The 22761-nt window shown below is 39.5% G+C and overlaps 1 protein-coding gene across 6 annotated transcripts in view; it reads left to right on the top strand.

The window, feature by feature from the left end:
* The window catches only part of LOC124553586 (zinc finger protein 708-like), an 89102-nt gene that overhangs the window by 31390 nt on the left and 34951 nt on the right, over window positions 1–22761 (top strand). For all 6 annotated transcript variants that reach the window (XM_047127441.1, XM_047127439.1, XM_047127438.1 and 3 more), the window contains one exon: window positions 3487–3534. In XM_047127441.1, coding sequence (XP_046983397.1) covers window positions 3487–3534 — 48 coding nt within the window. The remainder of the gene's footprint in view (window positions 1–3486; window positions 3535–22761) is intronic.

Genomic DNA, 22761 nt, shown 5'->3' with positions numbered 1-22761 from the left:
AAAGGGGGCAAGGCACCAGGTCGGGACGAAGTAACAGTGGATATGATACGAGCAGCAGGAGAAGTAGGAACCCAGTGGCTATACAGAGTGCTGAGGGTGGTGTGGAAGGAGAACAGAATTCCTGAGGATTGGAAGAAAGGAATTATAGTCCCGATCTTCAAGAAAGGGGATAAAAGGAGATGTGAGAACTACAGAGGAATCACCCTGCTATGCCACTGTGGAAAAATCTATGAAAAGATCCTGGAGAAGAGAATAAGAAGCAGTATTGAAAGTAAACTGCAAGAGGAGCAGTACGGTTTCAGACCGGGAAGATCAACAACGGACCTCATATTTGCGGTAAGGCAACTGCAGGAAAGGCACTATGAGTACGGGAAGGACTTAATCATGGCCTTTTTGGATATTGAGAAGGCGTATGACAGTATCTGTAGGGACAAGCTCTGGGATGTGCTGAACGCAAAAGGGATAGATGAAGAGATAACACGAAAAGTCAGAAAAATGTATGAGGGAAGTGAGAGTTGTGTGAAAGTGGGGAGGGAACGTACTGCATGGTTCAAGCTGGAAAATGGGCTGCGACAGGGAAGTGCACTTTCGCCTTTATTGTTTATTATTGTTATGGATGAAATCCTACAGCAAGTATTAGATGCAATTGGAGATCATAAAATGAAAGCAGTGCTTTTTGCCGATGACCTGATGTTATGGGGAAATTGCGAGAAGGAGGTGCAAGAGCAGTTAGATGCATGGGAGGCAATGGCAGCACAATATGGAATGCATTTCTCTGCAAAGAAAAGTGAAATAATCGTCACAACAAGGAAGAAGAATAGGCCAAATGTGGATATAACTTGTGGAGGGGAAAAACTACAAGTGGTAGAGAACTTCAAGTACCTGGGAAGCGTGATTAAAAGTAAGGGGGGAAACGCAATGGAAATAAATGAAAGGTGCAGAAAAGCAGGGCAGTTCTACAAATGCATTAGGGGGCTTATTTGGAGCAAGGAGGTGCCACAGAAATCCAAGAGAATTATATACCGAACCTACTTTGTCCCCATATTGGCATACGGAAGTGAGACATGGGTAATGCACAAAAGCGACAAAAGTAGAATACAGGCTAGTGAAATGAAGTTCCAGAGGAGCAGGTTGGGTGTAACAAGATGAGACAGATTGCGAAATGTGTATGTGAGGGAAAGACTAAAGGAGGAACCAGTACAGGACAGGATAGAAAAATCAAGACTGCAGTGGTATGGACACATGAAGAGAATGGATGAGGGAAGAATTCCAAAGAGGATGTTTGATCTGCAACTGGAGGGGAAGAGGCCCAGAGGAAGACCAAGAGATAGATGGGTGAAGGGAGTGAAGGAATGTGTGATGAGAAGAGGAGGGAACTGGACGAAGGTGGAAGAGGGGGAATGGTGGAAAGACAGAACACGATGGAGATGCTTGTGTTCCCGACAGACCCAGCCAGTGGCTGGAAACTGTCCAAGATGACGATGATATGCCCTCTAGTGTTGTGGGTAACTCTGAAATATTTCTGTTTGCTGATGACACTAGCTTGGTAGTAAAGGATGTTGTGTTCAACATTGGCTTGGTTTCAAGTAGTGCAGTTCTTGACATAAGTTCATGGCTTGTAGAAAATAAACTAATGCTAAATCACAATAAAACTCGGTTTTTACCATTTTTAGCACACAATGCAACAAAACCTGATGTTTTAATTTCACAGAATGGGCTTATGATTAATCAAACTGAACAGTTCAAATTTATAGGTGTTCAGATAGATAATAAACTGTTGTGGAAAGCCCACGTTCAGGATCTTGTTCAAAGACTTAATGCTGCCATTTTTACTATTTGAAAGGTATCTGAAGTAAGTGATTGTTCAACACGAAAATTAGTGTTCTTTGCTTATTTTCATTTGCTTATGTCATATGGTATTATATTTTGGGGTAACGCTTCCCATTCTATAAGTGTATTTTTGGCTTAGAAACAGGCAGTTTGGGCAATAAGTGGTCTAAGTTCACAAACCTCTTGTCGACCCCTGTTCGTAAGTCAGGGTATTTTGACATTGACCGTACTATCATTTCTTGTTAGCAGTATTAGCTTATTCGCAAGAATAAACAACTTTCACTCAGTTAATACTCGGCAGAAATGAAATCTGCATTTGGATCAGACTTCCTTCACTCATGTGGAGAAAGGTGTGCAGTATACTGCTGCATCCGTTTTCAATAAGTTACCAGTCAAGTTCAAAAATCTTAGCAGTAATCCACCCACTTTCAAATCAAAACTGGAGTTTCCTCATGGGTCACTCCTTCTATTCTGTTGAGGAGTTCCTTGAAAAAGTAAGCTGATTCCTATTGTATTGTTGATTGTGTTTACTTAAACTAATGGACTTTTTTCCTTGGGTTCCTAACATCTGCATCTACATCCATACTCCGCAAGCCACCTGATGGTGTGTGGCGGAGGGTACCTTGAGTACCTCTATCAGTTCTCCCTTCTATTCCAGTCTCATATTGTTCGTGGAAAGGAGGATTGTCGGTATGCCTCTGTTATTATGTGTATGTTGTAATTTCATGTAATGACATGTTCCATGACCTTGGAGATTTGCTCCTATGGAACGTGATGTGTAAATAAATAAATAAATAAATAAAATCGACAAACTGTAGATTTTATTTCTTCTCCCTGAACTTTAATTCACGAACTAGATTTTTCCTTGGTTTCTTTTCCTGCTTGCTCAATGTTCAGGTATAAAAACATGGGGATAGGCTACAACTTGATCACACTTACTTCTCAACTACTGTCTTCCTTTCATGTCCTTTAACATTTATAACACCAAAATGGTTTCTGAACAAGTTGCAAATAAGTTTTGTTCCCTGTGTTTTTTCTGTGCTACCTTCAAAATTTCAAAGAGTGTGTTCCAGTCAGCATTGTCAAAAGCTCACCATACATCTAAATGCCCTATAAACAGGGGCTAGCCTTTCTTACCTGCTGAGTTAAGTTGTGAGGTCAGTATTTCTTCATGTGTTCCTACATTTCTCCAGAAACCAAAATTAATGTTGCCAAAGTTGGCTTCTGTCAGTCACTTCATTTGTGTGTAAATCATTCATGACAGTATTTTGCAATAACGACCTCTTAAACTGATGGTTCAGGATATTCACACGTCAGCTCCTGCTTTCTTTGGACCTGGAATAATCACATTCTTATTAAATTCTGAGAATATTTTGTTTATTTCATATATGTTACATGCTAAATAGTTTTTTCCTCATGAATGGATGAATGAATGAATAAATAAAAACACTGAGATTATACTTTAAGAGAAGTGTGTGATCTTGAGTCATGTTTTAATTTGGTGCATGCCATTAGTGTATTCTCCTCATCCTCTTAAAGAAAAGCACTTTATACAATAATTCATATGAGAGATTCCTAATGTTGTGAATTTAGCGTGTGCATGTACTGCATGTTGAACAATAGTAATGAATCTCTTACATTATTTCTTTGTTACAGATGTTCAGCAATCCCGAATATGATCCTGTGGGAGTTAAGATGGAGGAGGTAAGCTACTGCTATGTCTTAAGGTCTTTTAAGTCTTTCTTTTCTCGGGATATATCTCTTGTCTAGTTTCTGTGTGCACTTAGTGGAACCTCAAATTCCAGAGGAGGAGGGTGTAGTATTCACAAGGAAAAACACATTCAGCTTTAGGTGCTGCATTTTTTATACAGCAGGTGGATACTTGGGGAAACACAAAATTCATACTGCTAATCCATTGTTAGTTGTGAGGCGTGGGAATGTCAAATAGATTACAGATGAAAGGGTAGTTTTATTGTACATGATTTCTGCAGGGAAATAGGGCTCCTTGCTTTTTGGAACCATAAACCCAAGTTCTGAACTTATGTACTCACCATTGTAGTTTGTATTGGAAAATGTTCAGACGTCTTTGAAATGAAAGAAAGTCTCAACTCCCCTACTTGGCAGATTAGAGGACAACATGACTGAGAAGTAAATGTACTTCTTCATCTCTGATTTCGCACAAATTTATGATACATGCAGGGCTTGGCCAGAAATGAGAATGACAGAAGTGGGAACTCCAGATGCCCAAGGATGTAGAAGGAATAGTATTTTGGTACAGGTCGGGTAAGGCATGGGCCATTTATATTAGTATAGTTTATAGGGAGTGGTTGGCACAGTGAAAAGAATACAAAACAATAATCTGAAGGTTATATGTAAATTGAAGGTCAAGGGGGGTGGAAATGAAAGGAAAGGGGAGCGATAATTGCTGTCAGCTACGTTGGGACATTATGCAGAATCGGCGATGACAAGTGAAAGTATGTACCAGACTGTGATTCGAACATGGGATCTCCTACTTACAGGGCAGATGCGATAAACACTGCACCATCTGGGACACAGTGTTACCACAACTGCACGGACTATCTTGGCTCGCCTCACACTCCCGTCGAGTGCCACCTATCCTCAGCCCCTGTCCATTTTCTCCATATTTACTCATCTGAGATTCCCACAGGAGGTAGGACATACTTGTGCATCCACATTGAAGTAGCTGGATTCATTGCCTAGCTAGGCCTATAAAATTATATGAATGTGTGGTGTCTGCTCTTTTGGACATGGACAGGAGCTGTGGGTAGGTGGTACTCGATGGGAGTGTGGATCAGCTGAGGGGCAAGTCAAGATAGTCCATGCAGTTATGTCCTGGATGGTGCAGTGGTTATTGAACCTGCCTAGTAAGCAGGAGATCCAGGTACACATGTTCACTCCGTAATGTCCCAATGCAGCCGATAGCTGTGATCGATTCCCTTTCCTTCCTTTTATTCCCTCTCCACCTTTAATTTACATATGATTTATAAGAGGTGCAGATTCTGTGTCATGTCTGTTGTTTCGGACATGTCAAAAATGGTAGACAACCAACATTCATGTAGTCTGAAGGTTGTTAGGTCAAGCCCTATGTGGATGATTGTTTTAATCTTCTAACAATATTGTGAAAGTTGCTACTCACCATATAGCAGAGATGCTGAGTCACAGATAGGAACAACAAAAAGCCTGTCACAAATATAGCTTTCATCCAGTAAGACCTTTCTCAGAATTAAATGACAATCATACACATATATATACTTGTGCAAATGCAACTCGCACACACATGACTGCAGTGTCAGGCAACTGAGGCCACACTGTGAGTAGCAGCACCAGTGCATGATGGGAATGGTGACTGGGTGGGGGTGAGGAGGAGGTTGGTGTGGGGATGGGGAGAAATAGTGGGATAGGGGTGGTGGAGGTAGAGGGTGACATCCTGTTGGGGAGCACACAGGATTGAGGTGGAAAGAGGGCAGGGCAGTCATGTGCAGTTGGGAGGTTAGACGAAGGGCAGTGGAGAGATGGGGAAGGGAATGCAGAAAAGAGGAAATGTAAAATGATGGTGTGATAGAGAAATGAGGGCTGTGTAATGCTGGAATGGGATCAGAGAATGGACTGGATGGGAGAGGACAATGACTTACTAAGGTTGAGGCCAGGATGTTATGGGAACATAGGAGATATTACAGGGAAAGTTCCCACCTGCGCAATTCAGAAAAACTGGCACAGGCTGTGAAGCAGTCATTGAAATAAAGTATGTCCTGTTTGGCAGCATGCTCGGGAACAGGGTGGCCCATTTGTTTGTTGGCCACAGTTTATTCGGTGGTCATTCATGTGGACAGACAGCTTGCTGGTTGTCATGCCCCCATAGAATACAAGACAGTGGTTGCACCTTAGCTTGTAGAGTGCTTGACTTGTTTCACAGGTAGCCCTGCCTTTGATGGGATAGGTGATATTTGTGACTGGATTGGAGGTAGGTGATGGTGGGAGGATGCATAGGACAGGTCTTACATCTATGTCTATTACAGGGGTATGAGCCACGAGGTTAAGGGGTTAGAAGAAGGGGTTGTGTAGGGATGGATGAGTAAATTGTGTAGGTTTGGTGGATGGTGGAATACCACGGGGATGGATGAATATATTCTGTAGGTTTGGTGGATGGCAGAATACCCTTGGTATTCTGGCCAAATTGCTCTTAAACAGTGGGAAGTAAGAAGGTGCTTAAAACATCAGTGTACGCCTGGTCTGCGATAGTACCATGCAAAACAACATGGGCTTCAAGCCCCCTCCATGAAAAACACGACCACGCCATATCACCACTGCCTCCGAATTTTACTGTTGGCACTACACGTTCTATCAGATTATGTTCACTGGGTATTCACCATACCCACACCCTGCCATCAGATTGCCACATTGTGTACTGTGATTTGTCACTCCACAAAATGTTTTTCCACTGTTCAGTCGTTGAATGTTTACACTCCTTACATCAAGCGAGGCATTGTTTGGTATTTACTGGTGTGATGTGTGGCTTATGAGCAGCCGCTTGACCATGCAATCCAAGTTTTCTCACCTCCTGCCTAATTATCACAGTACTTACAGTGGATCCTGATGCAGTTTGGTACTCCTGTGTGATTATATGGATAGGTGTCTGCCTATTATACATTACGAATCTCTTCTACTATTGGAGGTATCTGTCAGTCAACAGATGATGTTGGCCTGTACACTTTTGTGCTGTAAGTGTCCCTTCACATTTCCACTTCACTACCACATTGGAAACAGTGGCACTAGGGATGTTTAGGAGTTTTGAATCTTGTGTACAGACGTATGACACAAGTGACACCCAATCGTCTGGCCATGTTCAAAGTCTGTGAGTTCTGCAGAGTGCCCCATTCTGCTCTCTGATGATGTATAATGTTTACTGATGTTGCTGATATGGAGACCGTGGCAGTAGATGGCACCACAATCCACCTAATATGAAAAATGTATGTTTTCGGGGATGTCTCTATACTTTTGATCAGATAGTGTGCTGCCTTACCCTCTTTCCACCTCAGTGCTGTATGCTACCCAACAGCACATCACTGTCTGCCACCACTATGCTACTATCCCTCTCCCTCACTACCCCAGCCTCCTCCTTACCCCTCACCCAGCTGCCGCTCACTTCATGATGCACAGATGCTGCTGCTTGCAGTGTGGCCTCAGTTGGCTGAGACTCCAGTCATGTGTGTAGGAGTTATGTTGGTACAAGTGTGTATGTGTGTGTTTGTTGTCTATAATTTTGATAAAGGCCTCACTGGTTGAAAGCTATGTTTGTGACAGTCTTTTTGTTTCTCCTATATGCGACTCAGCATCTCTGCTATATGGTGCACAGCAACTGCTCTTTTCACCATATTGTTCCATTCTGTGCTGGATTTTCCATTGTTTGATCTTTTAATCTTTTTATTTTCAATTTTTATATTACACTGCAAATAAACTCAAATAATGTCCAGTGTATTAGTGTACTGTATTTATTAATATTTCATAAAAGACAAGAAAAAGAGAGGCAGAGGAAAATTTGAGAGTGCAAATAAATTTACAAGAACGGATTGTACTTAGTGTCCACAAGGACTTTGTATATAACTTTGGATTGTAATTAAAGTGTAGAGAACTTATTCAGTTCCATTTTGACCAATTTCTACAGGAAGAGAACAGAAATCAGACCTTGTACAATGTCTGAAATTAAGAGTTTCATCGACCTTCTTATGTACACTTCAGTATTCAAATTGATTAACTAAGACATATGTCCTCTCTTTTGTATTGATGGGACTGTCCATGCTATTTTCTGTATCACTATATCTTCAGCATTATTTGCTGTAATTCTCACCTGCTTGAGATTTGACAACCCTGATGACATGGAGTTACGTAAGGTTTCTGATCCAGCAGCTGCTATAACAAACATTCTACATAAATTCAACGAAAATTTGCAGCGATCCTATATTTTTGGGATTAATGCTACAGTTGATGAAATGCTAATCGGTTTCAGAGGACACTGTAAATTCAAAATGTATATTCCATCTAAACCGGCGAAGTATGGCCTGAAGCTTCAATGCCTAGCTGACTCCAGGACTAACTACATCTTCAACACCTATCTCTACTGTGGAAAAGGTACTGATAGAGTAGGACCTTCCCCAGATGAGAAGAAATATGCCATTATCACTCAGGCTGTCCTCAGATTGTGCAAGCCAATAGCACATGCTAACCGAAACAACACTGCTGATAACTGGTATGTGTCAATTGAACTTGCAGATGTGCTACAGAAAAATGATCTGTCCACAGTGGGAACAATGCGGAAGAACCGAAAGGAAATTCCTGCATCTTTCTTGCCTTCCTGTAGGCGTGAAGTTGGAACAACGCTGTATGGATTTACCAAACACATCACGCTCATTTTGCATGTACCTAAGAAAGGAAGAGCAGTATTTCTTATATCAACAATGCATCACTCCATAGAAGATGACGTGGAAAGTAAAAAAAAAACCTTTAATAATAGCCCAATATAACGACACAAAGGGTGCTGTTGATACTGTAGATGAAAAGTGTGTCAAATATTGTTAAAGTTGCCGCACACAACGTGGGACCATGACCGTGGTTTTCCATATTCTTGACATAAGTGTTGTCAGTGCATATATTGTTCATCAGTCATTCAAGGAAAGAACTGTGCTTACCAGGATGAACTTCATGAAAGCCCTAGCGAAAGAACTAATCGAACATTCACTGCATGAAAGGATAGTGAATAAATGCCTCCCATGAGAATTGAGGTTTTCTATCGTTGGAGTTCTAGGAACTGAAGTACATCTCCATGAAGAGCTGGAAAAGGAGGACAAACTACCTAGGGATGGAAGGAAGCCATGTCGCATTTGTCCACCAAAAAAGAAGAGAAAGACAAGTTACTTGTGTCGCAAGTGCAAGGTCCCAATTTGTTTGGAATGCTCTTGTAAGGTGCGTCCGCAGTGCGTGTAAGGTGGTGCGTAATGTAGCCGCTTTCAGTAGTGCAGATTTTTTCTGTTTCATTTGCTGTCAAGAATACTCATTAAATTTAACACCGGTGGTACTTGATCAACATTAACCTGCAACAACCAAGTTTCAAGTAAAGAACTACACTTAGATATTTGGATATTTGTCCATTACTGTAAATTTCAATGAGAATTTAGAGTGAAATATGAATAAGTCTTTTTCACAGCACCGAAACAATATTTTGTTCATAATTTACCATTTATGTATAATTGAAGAATAAGTATGTAGTACTAAATTCAAAAAGTAGCACTAGATTGGTGATTTTTACTTATTTTTCCCACCTTCTGAATGCAGTCCACGGGACTGCATGACTGTAGTTGCGTGAGAAGTACTCAAGACTGTGATTAGGGGCTAAGAGCATCTGCTCCAGGGCGAAAGGTACTCTAGTGAATACCAGAAGGACTTGTGGCAAAAAAACTAGGGCCTAAGACCCTGAGGTATGCACTGGTTGTGCAGTACGGTGGTTAGACTTAGAATCTCCTATGGAGCCATAGTGTCGTGGGAGAAGGTAGAACAGCAGGTTGCAGCTAAGAAGCTTGCTAAGGTGCAGAGACTGGACTGCTTCGCTATAACAGGCAGAATTAGTAGCACGCCAACTGCTGGGATTGAAGCCGTGCTGGACATGCCTCCATTACACCTTTGGGTGTGAGTTTAATCTCTTGGCTGTTAAAGCCCAGGATTACAGAGCTTCTTTCAAAACACAGCTTTGGCATCATTAACTTGCCATGTTTTTACTTATCGACCTTGGACCAGTATTCTATGTGCTGTCTTCTAAGCCAGTTCTGTAGTTCTAGTTTGATCATAGCCTTGGTGATTGTCAGGACAGGTTCCGGTCCAATGAATGGAGCCTGTGCCCCCAATTTGTCAGCTTGTTCATTGCCACCGATCCCTGAGTGGCCAAGGACCAACATTGGTTTTACCCAATCGCTTCCCCCTAGCTCCACCAGAGCCCTGTGACATTCTGCAATAATTTTAGATCTTGTTACAGGAGTTGCTAATGATTTAAGGTCTGTCTGGCTGTCTGAATAGATGTAGATGCTACGATCCTTCTAGTACCTATGTAGTTTTTCCTCGACACACACACACACACACACACACACACACACACACACACACACACACACACACACACACCCTGATTGCAGTAATTTCAGCTTGGAATACCAAGGCCAGTTGTCCTAGAGAGATGATGCCCTCCAGTCTTCGCTGAATTCCATATACCACGGCCCCAGCACCTTGGTCTGATTTCGACCAATCAGTGAACCAGACAATGTCCCCAGTATGGTGTCAAACTGTTTTTTCTTACTGTTCCCAACTTCAAATTATTATATTGTAAAGCTTGTTGAAGCAGTTGGGAGTTATTGTATAGTCGGCCGGCAGTTCCCCAGCCATTCCTATATTTGCCTCACTCACTATATTAGTGTGTGGGTCTGGATATCTCAATGAGATCCAGTTTTTACCAGTTTTGAGTCTGTATGCACCAGCTACTTCCCAAAGGTTTAGTGGAGGCATGTCCAGCATGGCTTCCACCCCAGTGGTTGGTGTGCTACTAATTCTGCCTCTTGTGATGAAGCAGGCCAGGCTCAGCACCTTAGCAAGCTTCTTAGCGGCAACCTGCTGTTCTACCTTCTTCCAGGACACCACGGCCTTATAGGAGATCCTAAGTCTAACCACTGTGCTGTATATCCAGTGCATACCTCAGGGTCTTAGGCCATAGTTTTTTTGCCAAAAGTCCTTCTGGTACTCACTAGAGTACCTTTCGCCCTGGAGCAGATGCTCTTAATGTGAGGGGTCCATATTAGTTCCTCATCTAAGGGTACCCCCTAGATTTTTCACTATCCCCTTCACAGATTGAGTTTCATCGAAAAGCTTTAGATTCCAACTTCAGTGTTGGATATGCTTCTTCATGACTGATACCACAACAGTCTTCATAGGATTAACCCTTAGGTTCTATTTAATGCACTGGTCTTGCACAATGTCCAGTGCACCTTGTGCCATATTCCTAACTGTGTCAGTAAATTTGCCAAGTATTACTATGACAAGGTCATTTGTGTATCCTTCACAAAATCATTGCCTGGAATCTAGTTTCTCAATGAGTTTGTTCACCACTAGATTCCACAATGAAGTGGGCAAAACTCTTCCTTGTGGAGAATCTCTAGTGGTGTTAATTACCATCTTTTCATTCATCACGGTGGCTTCTACCCTCCTCCTACTAAGCATGGCCTTAGTCCACCTACATATAGTGGTCACTAGGTCATGCATCTCTGCTGCCCTAATCATGGAATCAACGGTTGTCTTACAAAAAGTTCCCTCAATGTCCAGGAAGATGGAGTGGGCTCTTTCTTGAAAGCAAAGGGCTTTCTCCACCCTCACAACAAATTGACAGAAAGCTTTCTCTGGTGATTTACCTGGTTGATGTGTGTGTTGGTTTGAATATAGATGAGCCATAGTTAGCCTCCTCTCCCCAACATGTACATTAACCAGACTGATTGATCTCATATCCTTGGGCCTGTTATGATCAGTTTTCCCTGGCTTTAGAATAAAGACAACTGTCACTGCCCTCCAGGCATTGGGCATGACTCCCGCTGCTAGGCTAACCCTGAATAACCTGCACAGCGCTCTTACAAGAGTCTCTCCTGCTTGTTTCAAGAGAGCTGGAAAGATTCCATCGGGGCCAGGTGACTTGACCAGTTACAATGTTCCCACTGCCCATTGGATTTTACTGAAATCGACACACGCCTTGGCAGGTCGCAGTCCTCTCTTTGAGTGGCTGAGAACCATTGTCTTTCAGGGGTCGCATTCTGGCCTATGTTATCCGCCAGACCATATTGAAGAAAATGAATTTTGAGGAGCAGTTCCAGTGTCTCACATGCTGTTTTTATAATTTCCCCATCCTCCTTCCTCAACATACCTTCTGGATTAGTTCGTACCCTAGTGAGGAGTTTGTGAAGCCTGGCTTGAATTAAGCACCTCCCCATGCTTGTCACTTTAAAACCTTATGAAATATTCTAAGATAAATATTACATTAAATATTGGTGGAAACATAATAAAATGCCATCATGAAACTGTTAAAATAAGTAAACACAAAGGAATATTTGTATACAAAGAAATGCGTCTTATCAGGTTAGATCATAATTTCCTGCTTATTTACATGGTGCTTTATGCTACTATGTAGCACATACGAAGTTTGAATTCAACCAATTGAACTGAACATATCTTGTTCACACTGTATAATAGTTAATTTTCCAAAAACGTGCGAACACATACTGACCAAGGATAAAGGTAAGGGTGTAGTGTAAAATATACTGTCTTTTGGTGTATGAAATTGTGGAGTATATTTAGCTCTCGTCAAATTAATTGAGTAGTTTTAGTCAAATTTTAGATACCCTGGATACAATTGAGTTCCAGATAAACTGTACAGTTTGATGTGTGGTTTGTGCTTGTGGCAGTTTTGGCTTAACAGTAGTAAAATTCAGCATTATTGTAATCAGTGTTTATAAAAATTAATTAATGAAAAACTTTACAGTGCTATATTTAACTCCTGAAGTTCAGATGCACAGTTTGATATAATAGCGTTGAATTCAGTTTTAGTGCTTTTCTATATAATACTTGTGAATAATGTTCTATAGCTGGAAAGTGACAAATTAGCAGTTGGCTATGCATCTGATTTTTTGAGAGATCAGTCAGCAGAGTTAGAATATTTGATATGTTGAATCCTTTGCTTATTGCTGTTCCTCACTTACGTTGGCTGCATTCATCTTTTGTTTGTCAATGGGTTGATGAGTATGTTTAAATGTGTGACAAATTCTACTTGCCATCATAGCATTGACCTACGAAACGTCCTAAACTTCCTCAAAGATACTATTGCAAAAGTTGTATGAATGGGAATTTAAATACTGCCTCACAGTTGTCGGCTTTCTCTCTCAGTTAAGTATTTCCAATGGATAGCCAGTTAATGGTATTTCTCTTGGCTTGGGAGGAACATAGTTCACCAGAGAAAAATATTAAATGTATATTTATTTATTTATTATTTATTGTTCCATGGGACCAAATTAAGGAGAAGTCTCCATGGTCATGGAACGAGTCAATACATGAAATTATAACACGATATTAGAAACAGATAAAATGAAATATAAAAAAACATAGTCAGGTGACAAGTCGTAAATTTAAAGAAAGAAAATCAACAATCTAACACTGGAATTTGTTTAATTTTTTAGCTCTTCCAGGAGCTCCTTGACAGAATAGAAGGAGTGAGCCATGAGGAAACTCTTCAGTTTAGACTTAAAAGTGTTTGGGCTACTGCTAAGATTTTTGAGTTCTTGTGGTAGATTATTGAAAATGTGTGCAGCAGAATACTGCACTCCTTTCTGCACAAGAGTCAAGAAAGTGCATTCCACATGCAGATTGGATTTCTGCCTAGTATTAACTGAGTGAAAGCTGCTAACTCTTGGGAATAGGCTAATATTGCTAACAACAAACAACATTAAAGAAAATATATACTGTGAGGGCAATGTCAGAATTCCCAGACTATTGAATAGGGGTCGACAAGAGGTTCTCGAACTTACACCACATATAGCTCGAACAGCCCATTTTTGAGCCAAAAATACCCTTTTCGAATCAGAAGAATTACCCCAAAAAATAATACCATACGACATAAGCGTATGGAAATATGCGAAGTAGACCACTTTTTGTGTTGAAGTGTCACTTATTTCAGATACTGTTCTAATGGTAAATAAAGCAGCATTTAGTTTCTGAACAAGATCCTGAAAATGGGCTTTCCACAACAGCTTACTATCTATCCAAACTCCTAGGAACTTGAACTGTTCCGTCTCGCTTATAAGATGCCCAGTCTGTCTGATCAAAATATCGGTTCTTGTTGAATTGTGTGTTAGAAACTGTAAAAACTGAGTCTTACTGTGATTTAGCATCAAATTATTTTCCACAAGCCACGAACTTATTTCATGAACTATGTTATTTGATACTGTTTCAATATTACACACAAGATCCTTCACTATCAAGCTGGTGTCATCAGCAAACAGAAATATTTTTGAATCACCTGTAATACTAGAAGGCACATCACTTATATAAATAAGAAACAGCAGTGGCCCCAGCACCAACCCTTGGGGAACGCCCCACTTAACAGTGCCCCATTGGGACGGAACATCACTACCACTTTCAATATTGCGGAGAATTACCTTCTGCTTTCTGTTCTTAAGGTAAGAGGCAAACCAATTGTAAGCTACTCCCTTACTCCATAATGATCCAAATTCTGCAGTAACATTTTGTGGTCAACACAGTCAAAAGCCTTCATTAAATCAAAGAAAACACCTAGCGTTCGCAACCTTTTATTTAATTCGTCCAAAACCTCACAGAGAAAAGAGAATATAGCATTTTCAGTTGTTAAACCATTTCTAAAACCAAACGGAACATTTGACAGCAAATTATGTGACTTTAAATGCTCCAGTAACCTTGCATATACAACCTTCTCGATAACTTTAGCAAACACCGATGGCCAGCCGCGGTGGTCTCGCTGTTCTAGGCGCGCAGTCCGGAACCGTGCGACTGCTATGGTCGCAGGTTCGAATCCTGCCTCGGGCATGGATGTGTGTGATGTCCTTAGGTTAGTTAGGTTTAAGTAGTTCTAAGTAGTTCTAAGTTCTAGGGGACTAATGACCACAGCAGTTGAGCCCCATAGTGCTCAGAGCCATTTGAACCATCATAAACACCGATGGCATAGAAATAGGTCTATAATTGTCAACATTATCCCTGTCTCCCTTTTTATAAAGTGGCTTCACTACCGAGTACTTTAATCGGTCAGGAAACCGACCACTCCTAAAGGAAAAGTTACATATATGGCTAAGTACTGGGCTAACATACATAGAACAATACTTCGGTATTCTGCTAGATTCCCCGTCATATCCATGAGAGTTCTTGGTCTTTAGTGATTTAATTATTAACTCAATCTCCCTCTTGTCAGTATCATGGAGGAGCATATCAGGTAACAGTCTCGGAACACTTTTTTCTAAGAGCGCTATATGATTCCCTGTTGGGACTAGGTTTCTATTTAGTTCACCTGCTATATTCAGAAAGTGATTGTTAAATACTGTACATATATGCGACTTATCAGTAACACGGACATTCCCACATATCTGTTCGTGTTTCAATGTTAAATGACAAATGTTCAGTGACAATCAATCCTGTACATTTGATGATACTCACATTAATATCTCACTCGTAGTATTTGAAAGTTTGAATGCAAGATAAATTTTAAGTTACCTTAATTATTTGTTCAAATTAATTTCCAGTCGTACTTACAGAGACTTGATACCATATATTACAGATTATAAAACTCATTTCTTTGTTCAAAAAAATGCCTTCAAAGTTGAGGTGTGTTATACTCGAATTTAATATAACAAGTCCAGTGTTGGCGTCAAAATTCCTGGTTGCCTTAAAATTTGCCACACATTCAATGCTGCAGGAAATCTATTTCTATCTAGCAACATTGGATTCAATTGCACCAATGCAACGAACATGAGTTAATGGGATTCACAAGCTTGCTAACAGTGTCTCCCTCATGCCCCACAATCACAAACCAAGAGCACTGTCTAGCCTGTGACGTGTCATTGCAGTCTACAGTGCCAGCAAACTTGAATTGAAAGTGATTTGTGTTATTGGTAACAGAAGAATATTTTCTTTAGTAGCTAGCTTCACAGTGGAAAAAATAAAAGGTACTCATATGATGCAGGCTATAAATAGAAAGTAAAAGCATATGCAGAACAATGTGGAAACACAGCAGCTGAGCAGCATTCCAGTCCTCCAGCAACAGAAAAAAAAATTGCTATTGGCAGGCTAGTAAAGAAGAACAGAAAAACATGAGGAAGGCCAAATGTGCAAATAGGGGACTGAATACAAAATGGCGAAAACTAGAAGATGCTGTACTGAAATGGATTCAAGCACACCATCCAAATGGTGTTCGAATTGCTACAAAAAGTCTCGAATACATGCTTGTAAGCTAGTGCTACAGTGGAACTTAACAGATACTAAGGGTGAAAATATTTGGTGCTACAGGTTTATAAAGTGTCATGGACATAGCATGTGAACCAAGACCAAAACATCTCATAAAATTCCACAAGAGTATGACAATAGTATTACCTTTCCATCACATTATTATACAACATAGAAAGAAAACCAGTATGAAACTAAGTTAAATAGTGCATAAAGACTTGATTGCCAAGTAACAAAATTGTTGCCATGAAAAGTGCTAAAATGGTAACTATTAAAACAGGTGAACATGAAAAAATGCACTACACTGTTGTTCTTTCGTGTTGTGTTGATGGCACTAAACTTAATCCAGTGATCATTTTCAAGTGCTAAAAAACGTCAAAACCTTGTGGAATACTGGCAGGTGTTGTTCATGTATGTGACAGGAGTTGGATGGATGAGGCTGGTATGAAACTGTGGATTAACAGAAGCAAAGGAAAGTCACTTCATTGAAGATGAGTTCTCTTCTTGTGCTAGATCACTTCAGTAGTCATTTGTAAAATTCTGTGAAAGAGAAATGGAGACAATTAAATACAGAGCTTGCTGTTATTGCAGGAGGACTTACTTCACAATTGCAACTTCTTGAAAAATACACTACACTGAAAAGCCAAATAAGCTGGTACACCTGTGTAATATGATGTAGAGCCCCAGTGAGCATGCAAAAGTCCTGCAGCACAACATGGCATGTACTCAGCTAATGTTTGAAGTACTGCAGGGGAAGAATTGACACCAAGAATCTTGCAGGGCTGACCATAAATCAGAAAGACTGTGAGGGACTGGAGATCTTTTCTGAAGAGCATGTCATGAGACATCCCAGTTTTGCTCAGTAATGTTAATGCCAGGGGAATTTGGTGGCCAGCAGAAGTGTTTCTCAGAAGAGTGTTCATGGAGCCACTCTGTAGCAATTCTACTGGTATTGCCCAAGTCTGTCAGATTGCACAATGGACATGAATGGCTGCAGGTGATCAGACAGGATACTTATGTACGTGTGTCCTGTCAGTCATATCAAAATGTATCAGGTGTCCCATATCACTCCAGCACATGCCCTACACCATTACAGAGCCTCCACCACCTTGAACAGTTCCCTGCTGAAGTATTGTCCATAGATTCACGAGGCTATCTCCATACCTTTACACATCCATCTGCTCAATACAATTTGAAATGACTCATCTGACCAGGTAACATGTTTCCAGTCTCAACAGTCCAATGCTGGTGTTGACAGGCCAAATTGAGGTGTAATGCTTTGTGTCGTACAGTAATCAAGGGTGCACGGTGGGCCTTCGGCTCCAAAAGCCCATATCAGTGATGTTTTGTTGAATGGTTTGCACGCTGATACTTTTTGTTGGCCCAGAATTCAAACCTGCAGCAATTTGTGCAAGGATTGCACATCCATCATGTTGAATGATTCTCTTCATTTATTGGTGGTCCCATTCTTGCAGTATCCTTCTCTGGCCACAGCAATGTCAGAAATTTTATATTTTAATGGATTCCTGATATTCACTGTACACTCATGAAATCGCCATACGGGAGTATCTCCACTTCATTGTTATCTCAGAAATGCTGTCCCATCGCTCATGCACTGGCTATAACGTCACATTCAGACTCAATTAAATCTTAATTACCTGCCATTGTTGAAGCAGTAACTGATGAAACAGCTGTGCCAGACACTTCTTGTTTTATATAGGCATTGCAGTCTGCAGTGTCATATCCTGCTTGTTGACATACCTCTATCTTTGAATACGCATGTGTATACCAGTTTCCATGGCATTTCAGTGCATTTAAATTGTAAATGGAAGAGGATTGGAACAAATGGGTGATGGATTAAGCCCAACATGAATTCATGACAAAGGGAGTTCTAAAATGATCTACAAACAAACAAGTGTGTCATTCAGTAAAGCAGTTGCGATGTAGGGTGAGAGAAAATATCATCGTTAAATCTTTTAGTAGGTCGACATAAATAATGCTCATAATGGTAGTGAACACCATTATATATATAGAGGACAATGATGCTGAGGAAAGTTGAGATAATGAATGTCAGTGATCTTACAAGGTCATTTTGGTTTTATAAACTAAGAAATTTTTTGGCTGACTTTGCAATCTAATAAAAAAATGGTAAAAATGTACTTTCCTTAAAAATTGATTGAAAATTAAGGTGCACCTTACAGTCTGTAAAATATGGTAGTTGTTTTCTTCGAATACAATTTGATTTGATCTGATGAGCTCACATCAATGTACTTAAGAATTGTTGCTGCTGTCCAGATGGTCACCAGATTGCATATAGTGATCTGCAGAACAAAACAGTATTTGTACTCTGCCACTGTTCTTTACTATCTCCTTCTTTCATCTCACCATTGGTCTTAATACAGTCCTATTACAGTAGCACTCAAAAATGTTTTATAGAAAGCATTAGTTACAATTACATAAACATAAGTGTTTAATACAAAAAACTGCCATTGGGTAATTGAAGGATATGAAATTGTAATCTATTTATTACAAGTCTGCTTATCTATTTGCATGATATATGAGACAATTGTCAGAGCATGTGCTACCATAAGTGCTGATGTGATAAGAAATACCACTCCATCCATGGTAAGATGATCACAGCACTGCATTGATGCCAATGGTCATCACTTCGAACACCTTCTGTAAATGGATGTTCAAGCCACCTTTTTGACCTTCATTGACCTTCAAAGACGTTAGTGTTAAACATCGTCGGATTCATCTCCATAGCTGCTATCAGAAAATAAGTATCAAACTGCAGCATTCCATTTAAAAAGCAAAGTTGACCTTTATATCTCTGAAGCAACGATCAACCAATTTCATACTGTGGCCCCTGTTGTACCATGCAACTTTTGTCCCACAAACCTCTCAACTCCTATCATACTTTCAGAGTTACTCTTGGTGGCAATAGTTAGTGACTCACCCTGTATACTCCACACCATCAGAAAAAAAATGTTAAATTTATTTTTGTCACTCCATAAAACCTTGAATCTGTCTTTGGCATTCCAAGTTCAGGGTTTCCTTGGAAAGGCTATCCTGTCCCTAGTTTTTGAATTTATGAGCTGGTTTATTTCATTTATCATGTAAATCGCCTGTTACTAAGTGACTTTTTATGGTAGACGTGTGTGGGCTCAGTCAATTATGTTGCTTCAGATCATCCCTGATTTGTTGAGGTGTTTCTCCTGGAGTTACAGCTGATCGCCTGCAAATCATTCTGTCCTTAGCACAAACCATTTCAGATGAGAATAGCTCGAGGTTGTACCAAGACCTTATCATCTGAAATACGTAGAAATATGCCATTATCAGCCAACATGCTACTTAGACTATATTACACTTCCAAATACGGCATGTTCTTTCGCTGCACTCATTGTATTACATATTCTTTTCATTTATTTTTCTTTGATATGTGCATATTATAAATTATATTCTCATCAACTAGGTAGTAACAAATTATATGGAACCACTTTAAGAGCAGTTCTAGATGCTTCAGTCTGGAACCTCACGACTCCTACAGTCGCAGGTTCAAATCCTGCCTTGGGCATGGATGTGTGTGATGTCCTTAGGTTGGTTAGGTTTAAGTAGTTCTAGGGGACTGATGACCTCAGATGTTAAGTTCCATAGTGCTCAGAGACATTTGAACCATTTTAACAATTGTTAAGCATTGCATTCACTGTAACCTAAGAGAAAATTTTATATATTATTTTCTTCATATTATTTTTTAAAAAAGCATAGCAGCTGTATACCAATAAGATTGTAACAATGAGAAGTCTTTGCTGTTAGATTCAGAAGCGTCTGACCCACCTTAAATTTCTAGGTGGTGGGTTGCTCTGTACTGTTAATGAAATAAAATAAATCAATAAATCAATGTCTTTCATCCTCGCTCTTCATCAAGGATGATCGGACGTAGCTTATTGGTTACTGTTACTTGCTATTCATGCCATTGACTTTGCACACTTGTTAGTTGTTGCAATATGCCATACTCTGTAGCAGTGCTAGACTGTTACCTCCCAGTCTTGAAGACATGCCAAACAGTTTGTTTCACATCAAGCAAGTGTTCCATTTTGTAATACTTCTAGTTCTCTACAAGTAAACAATCACTGATTAAATACCTGAGTTATTGTGGTTAATGAATACCATACCATCAAGGCAAGTTACATACTTTTGAGCTAAAAGAATATATACTTACATTGTTGTATGATTTTGCTCATTTACTAGATATGTAACAACAGCAGCATGAAGTGCTTGATGGAGTGACACTTAAATGCATTGCTCTTCTGTGACTGCATGCAAGCAGTACTGACAGCATAACAACGCAACTGAAAAATACTTCTGAGCACTGCTGTAGCCTAACAAAACACTCCAAATACTGTTATCTGCATATTTGCAGAGACTTTTTGACCTCCTTGCTGTAGTTCATTTGCAGTACATACAGCACCACTATGCTGTACTGCGAAGGTATTACAAATGAGAAACAAATTTTTTTGTTCTGCTCAGTTACAGGCCAGCTAAGGTTTAACATTTCTTTATGCCACTCCTTCATCTGTACACGTATTTCTCTCCACTCACCTGATGTCTAGTTTCTATCTTGTCTTTTTGGAACTATTTTGCTGTGGAGAATTTATCAACTCAATTCTGTTTCTGTATTTGGTTTGGTTTTCAATTTCTTGCTTATTTATACAAGTGTCTTGTAGGTCTTTGTGCACTTCTGTAAGCCAATGAGTTTTTTCAGTATGCTAAGACTCATTACCCTTCTTTGCCAAATTCTGGCCCCAGTTATTTTCCTACATATTTATGTATACTTGTCTATTGTTTCTGAATTTAAATGTATGTACTGGTGTTCTGTTTCCTAATATCTTTTCTTTTTTCATAATTTTCACTATCATTTGTTAAATCTGAAATCAGTGTTTATGATACAGATGTGTATTCTGGCGAAATGACTGCCTTGCGAGTCAGAGGTTCTGCAATTTTGGAGAACGAATTTTTACTATGAACATCTTCTGTTTACTGTAATGCAAAGTCCATCTTTCATAGTCTTCCTCTTGTGGCTCCATTTTCTCCACCATTTGGCTATATGACTTATCATAGATCCTTAAATTTGTCTTCCCCTGATACTCTCATACTCAGTATTTGAGTGGGATTTTGCAGTATTGCTGTTCCCCCATTACTGCTTCTTATCAGAGGAGATGAGTAGTCATGCTTTTCCTACTGTTTTTCTTTCTCTCTGTTTTGAACCTTCTCTACGCTATCAGTATTGCTAAATTATCTACAAAAGTATAACAGACAATTTTGACATTCATTTTCTAACTGAGTAGTATTCAACTTGTGGTATTATGTTCTGACAAGTGCTCCATCTGTTCAATGTTCATTTTTCTATTATGGTCTGAAAGAAGAATGGAGTTAGTCCATTGCCTTGGCTAAAGTCTATTCTTATATCAAATGAGGCTGAAGTTCTTTTAAAAGGACTCATGTTGTATTCTGCATGTCAGATTTTTTAAGTATTTTGAATAAAAGCAGTCGTGCTTTATAGTCATAAGCCTTCTAAAATTTTACAAATGTATTCCAATAGTATTTTGCCACTTTAGTCCTTCATCAATCTGCCCATCACAGGACCTTCCTGTCCTAAGCCATCCCTGATATATCTTGTATTTTAGAATTTCTGCTGTTGTTTTCTCCTTGAACCTTTCATGGAATTTCTTTGAATCTTCTGTGAACATGATTATCAGTTATTCTAGGCCAGGAACCACTATTATTAATCAGTGGTAATGGTCAGTTTCAACAGGTATCTATATCTGACTATGAAATTTATCAAGTTCTTGGAATTGTGCTTTGTTATTGGCAGATAAGCTATGTGATATTCTCAAATCATATTAGTGTTGATTGCATATCTTTTTATTGATTTAGTGATTATATATATATATATATATATATATATATATATATATATATATATATATATATATATATATATATATATATATATATATTATATAACTCTTTGCCTTTACAAATGTCTGCTTGTGTCTGTGTATGTGTGGATGGATATGTGTGTGTGTGCGAGTGTATACCTGTCCTTTTTTCCCCCTAAGGTAAGTCTTTCCGCTCCCGGGATTGGAATGACTCCTTACCCTCTCCCTTAAAACCCATATCCTTTTGTCTTTCCTTCTCCTTCCCTCTTTCCTGACGAGGCAACCATTGGTTGCGAAAGCTAGAATTTTGTGTGTATGTTTGTGTTTGTTTGTGTGTCTATCGACCTGCCAGCGCTTTTGTTTGGTAAGTTTCATCATCTTTCTTTTTAGATATATATATATATATATATATATATATATATATATATATACATATTTATTTATTTATTTAGTGATATATATATATCTGTGTGTGTGTGTGTGTGGGGGGGGGGGGGATGCTTATCTGCCAACAATTTAGCTAACTGTCTTTTTCTTACCATTTGTCCTTTTTTCTTACATCCACAGTCAGGCAGACATTTATGAATGAAAACATTTTCTCCCTGGACTGTTATGGTACATATTTATTCAAAATTAATTTGGCAGCTGTACGATTCTCAAGTGATAAGTCAGTGTATGTCTGAAACCTTTATAATTCCTTTTGAGATAGTATTTTCCTTGTGTTAACCGTGTTTGCAAATTCCATAGTCATTACAAGACTGGAGTCTTCATAATCTGTATGTCCAGACAATGTTAGTACTTAATGTACTAATTTCTGTCAGTCATATCATACTGCACATCTTTATATCCACTCCCCAATGACTAGGCATCATGACATGTAATAACTTCGACATAGTTCATAGTAAGCTGTCACCTGAGAATGGCATAAGTC

This window comes from Schistocerca americana, chromosome 11 (assembly GCF_021461395.2).
Source record: "Schistocerca americana isolate TAMUIC-IGC-003095 chromosome 11, iqSchAmer2.1, whole genome shotgun sequence".
Taxonomy (NCBI): Eukaryota; Metazoa; Arthropoda; class Insecta; order Orthoptera; family Acrididae; genus Schistocerca; species Schistocerca americana.
This window is presented reverse-complemented; position numbering and strand designations above follow the sequence as displayed.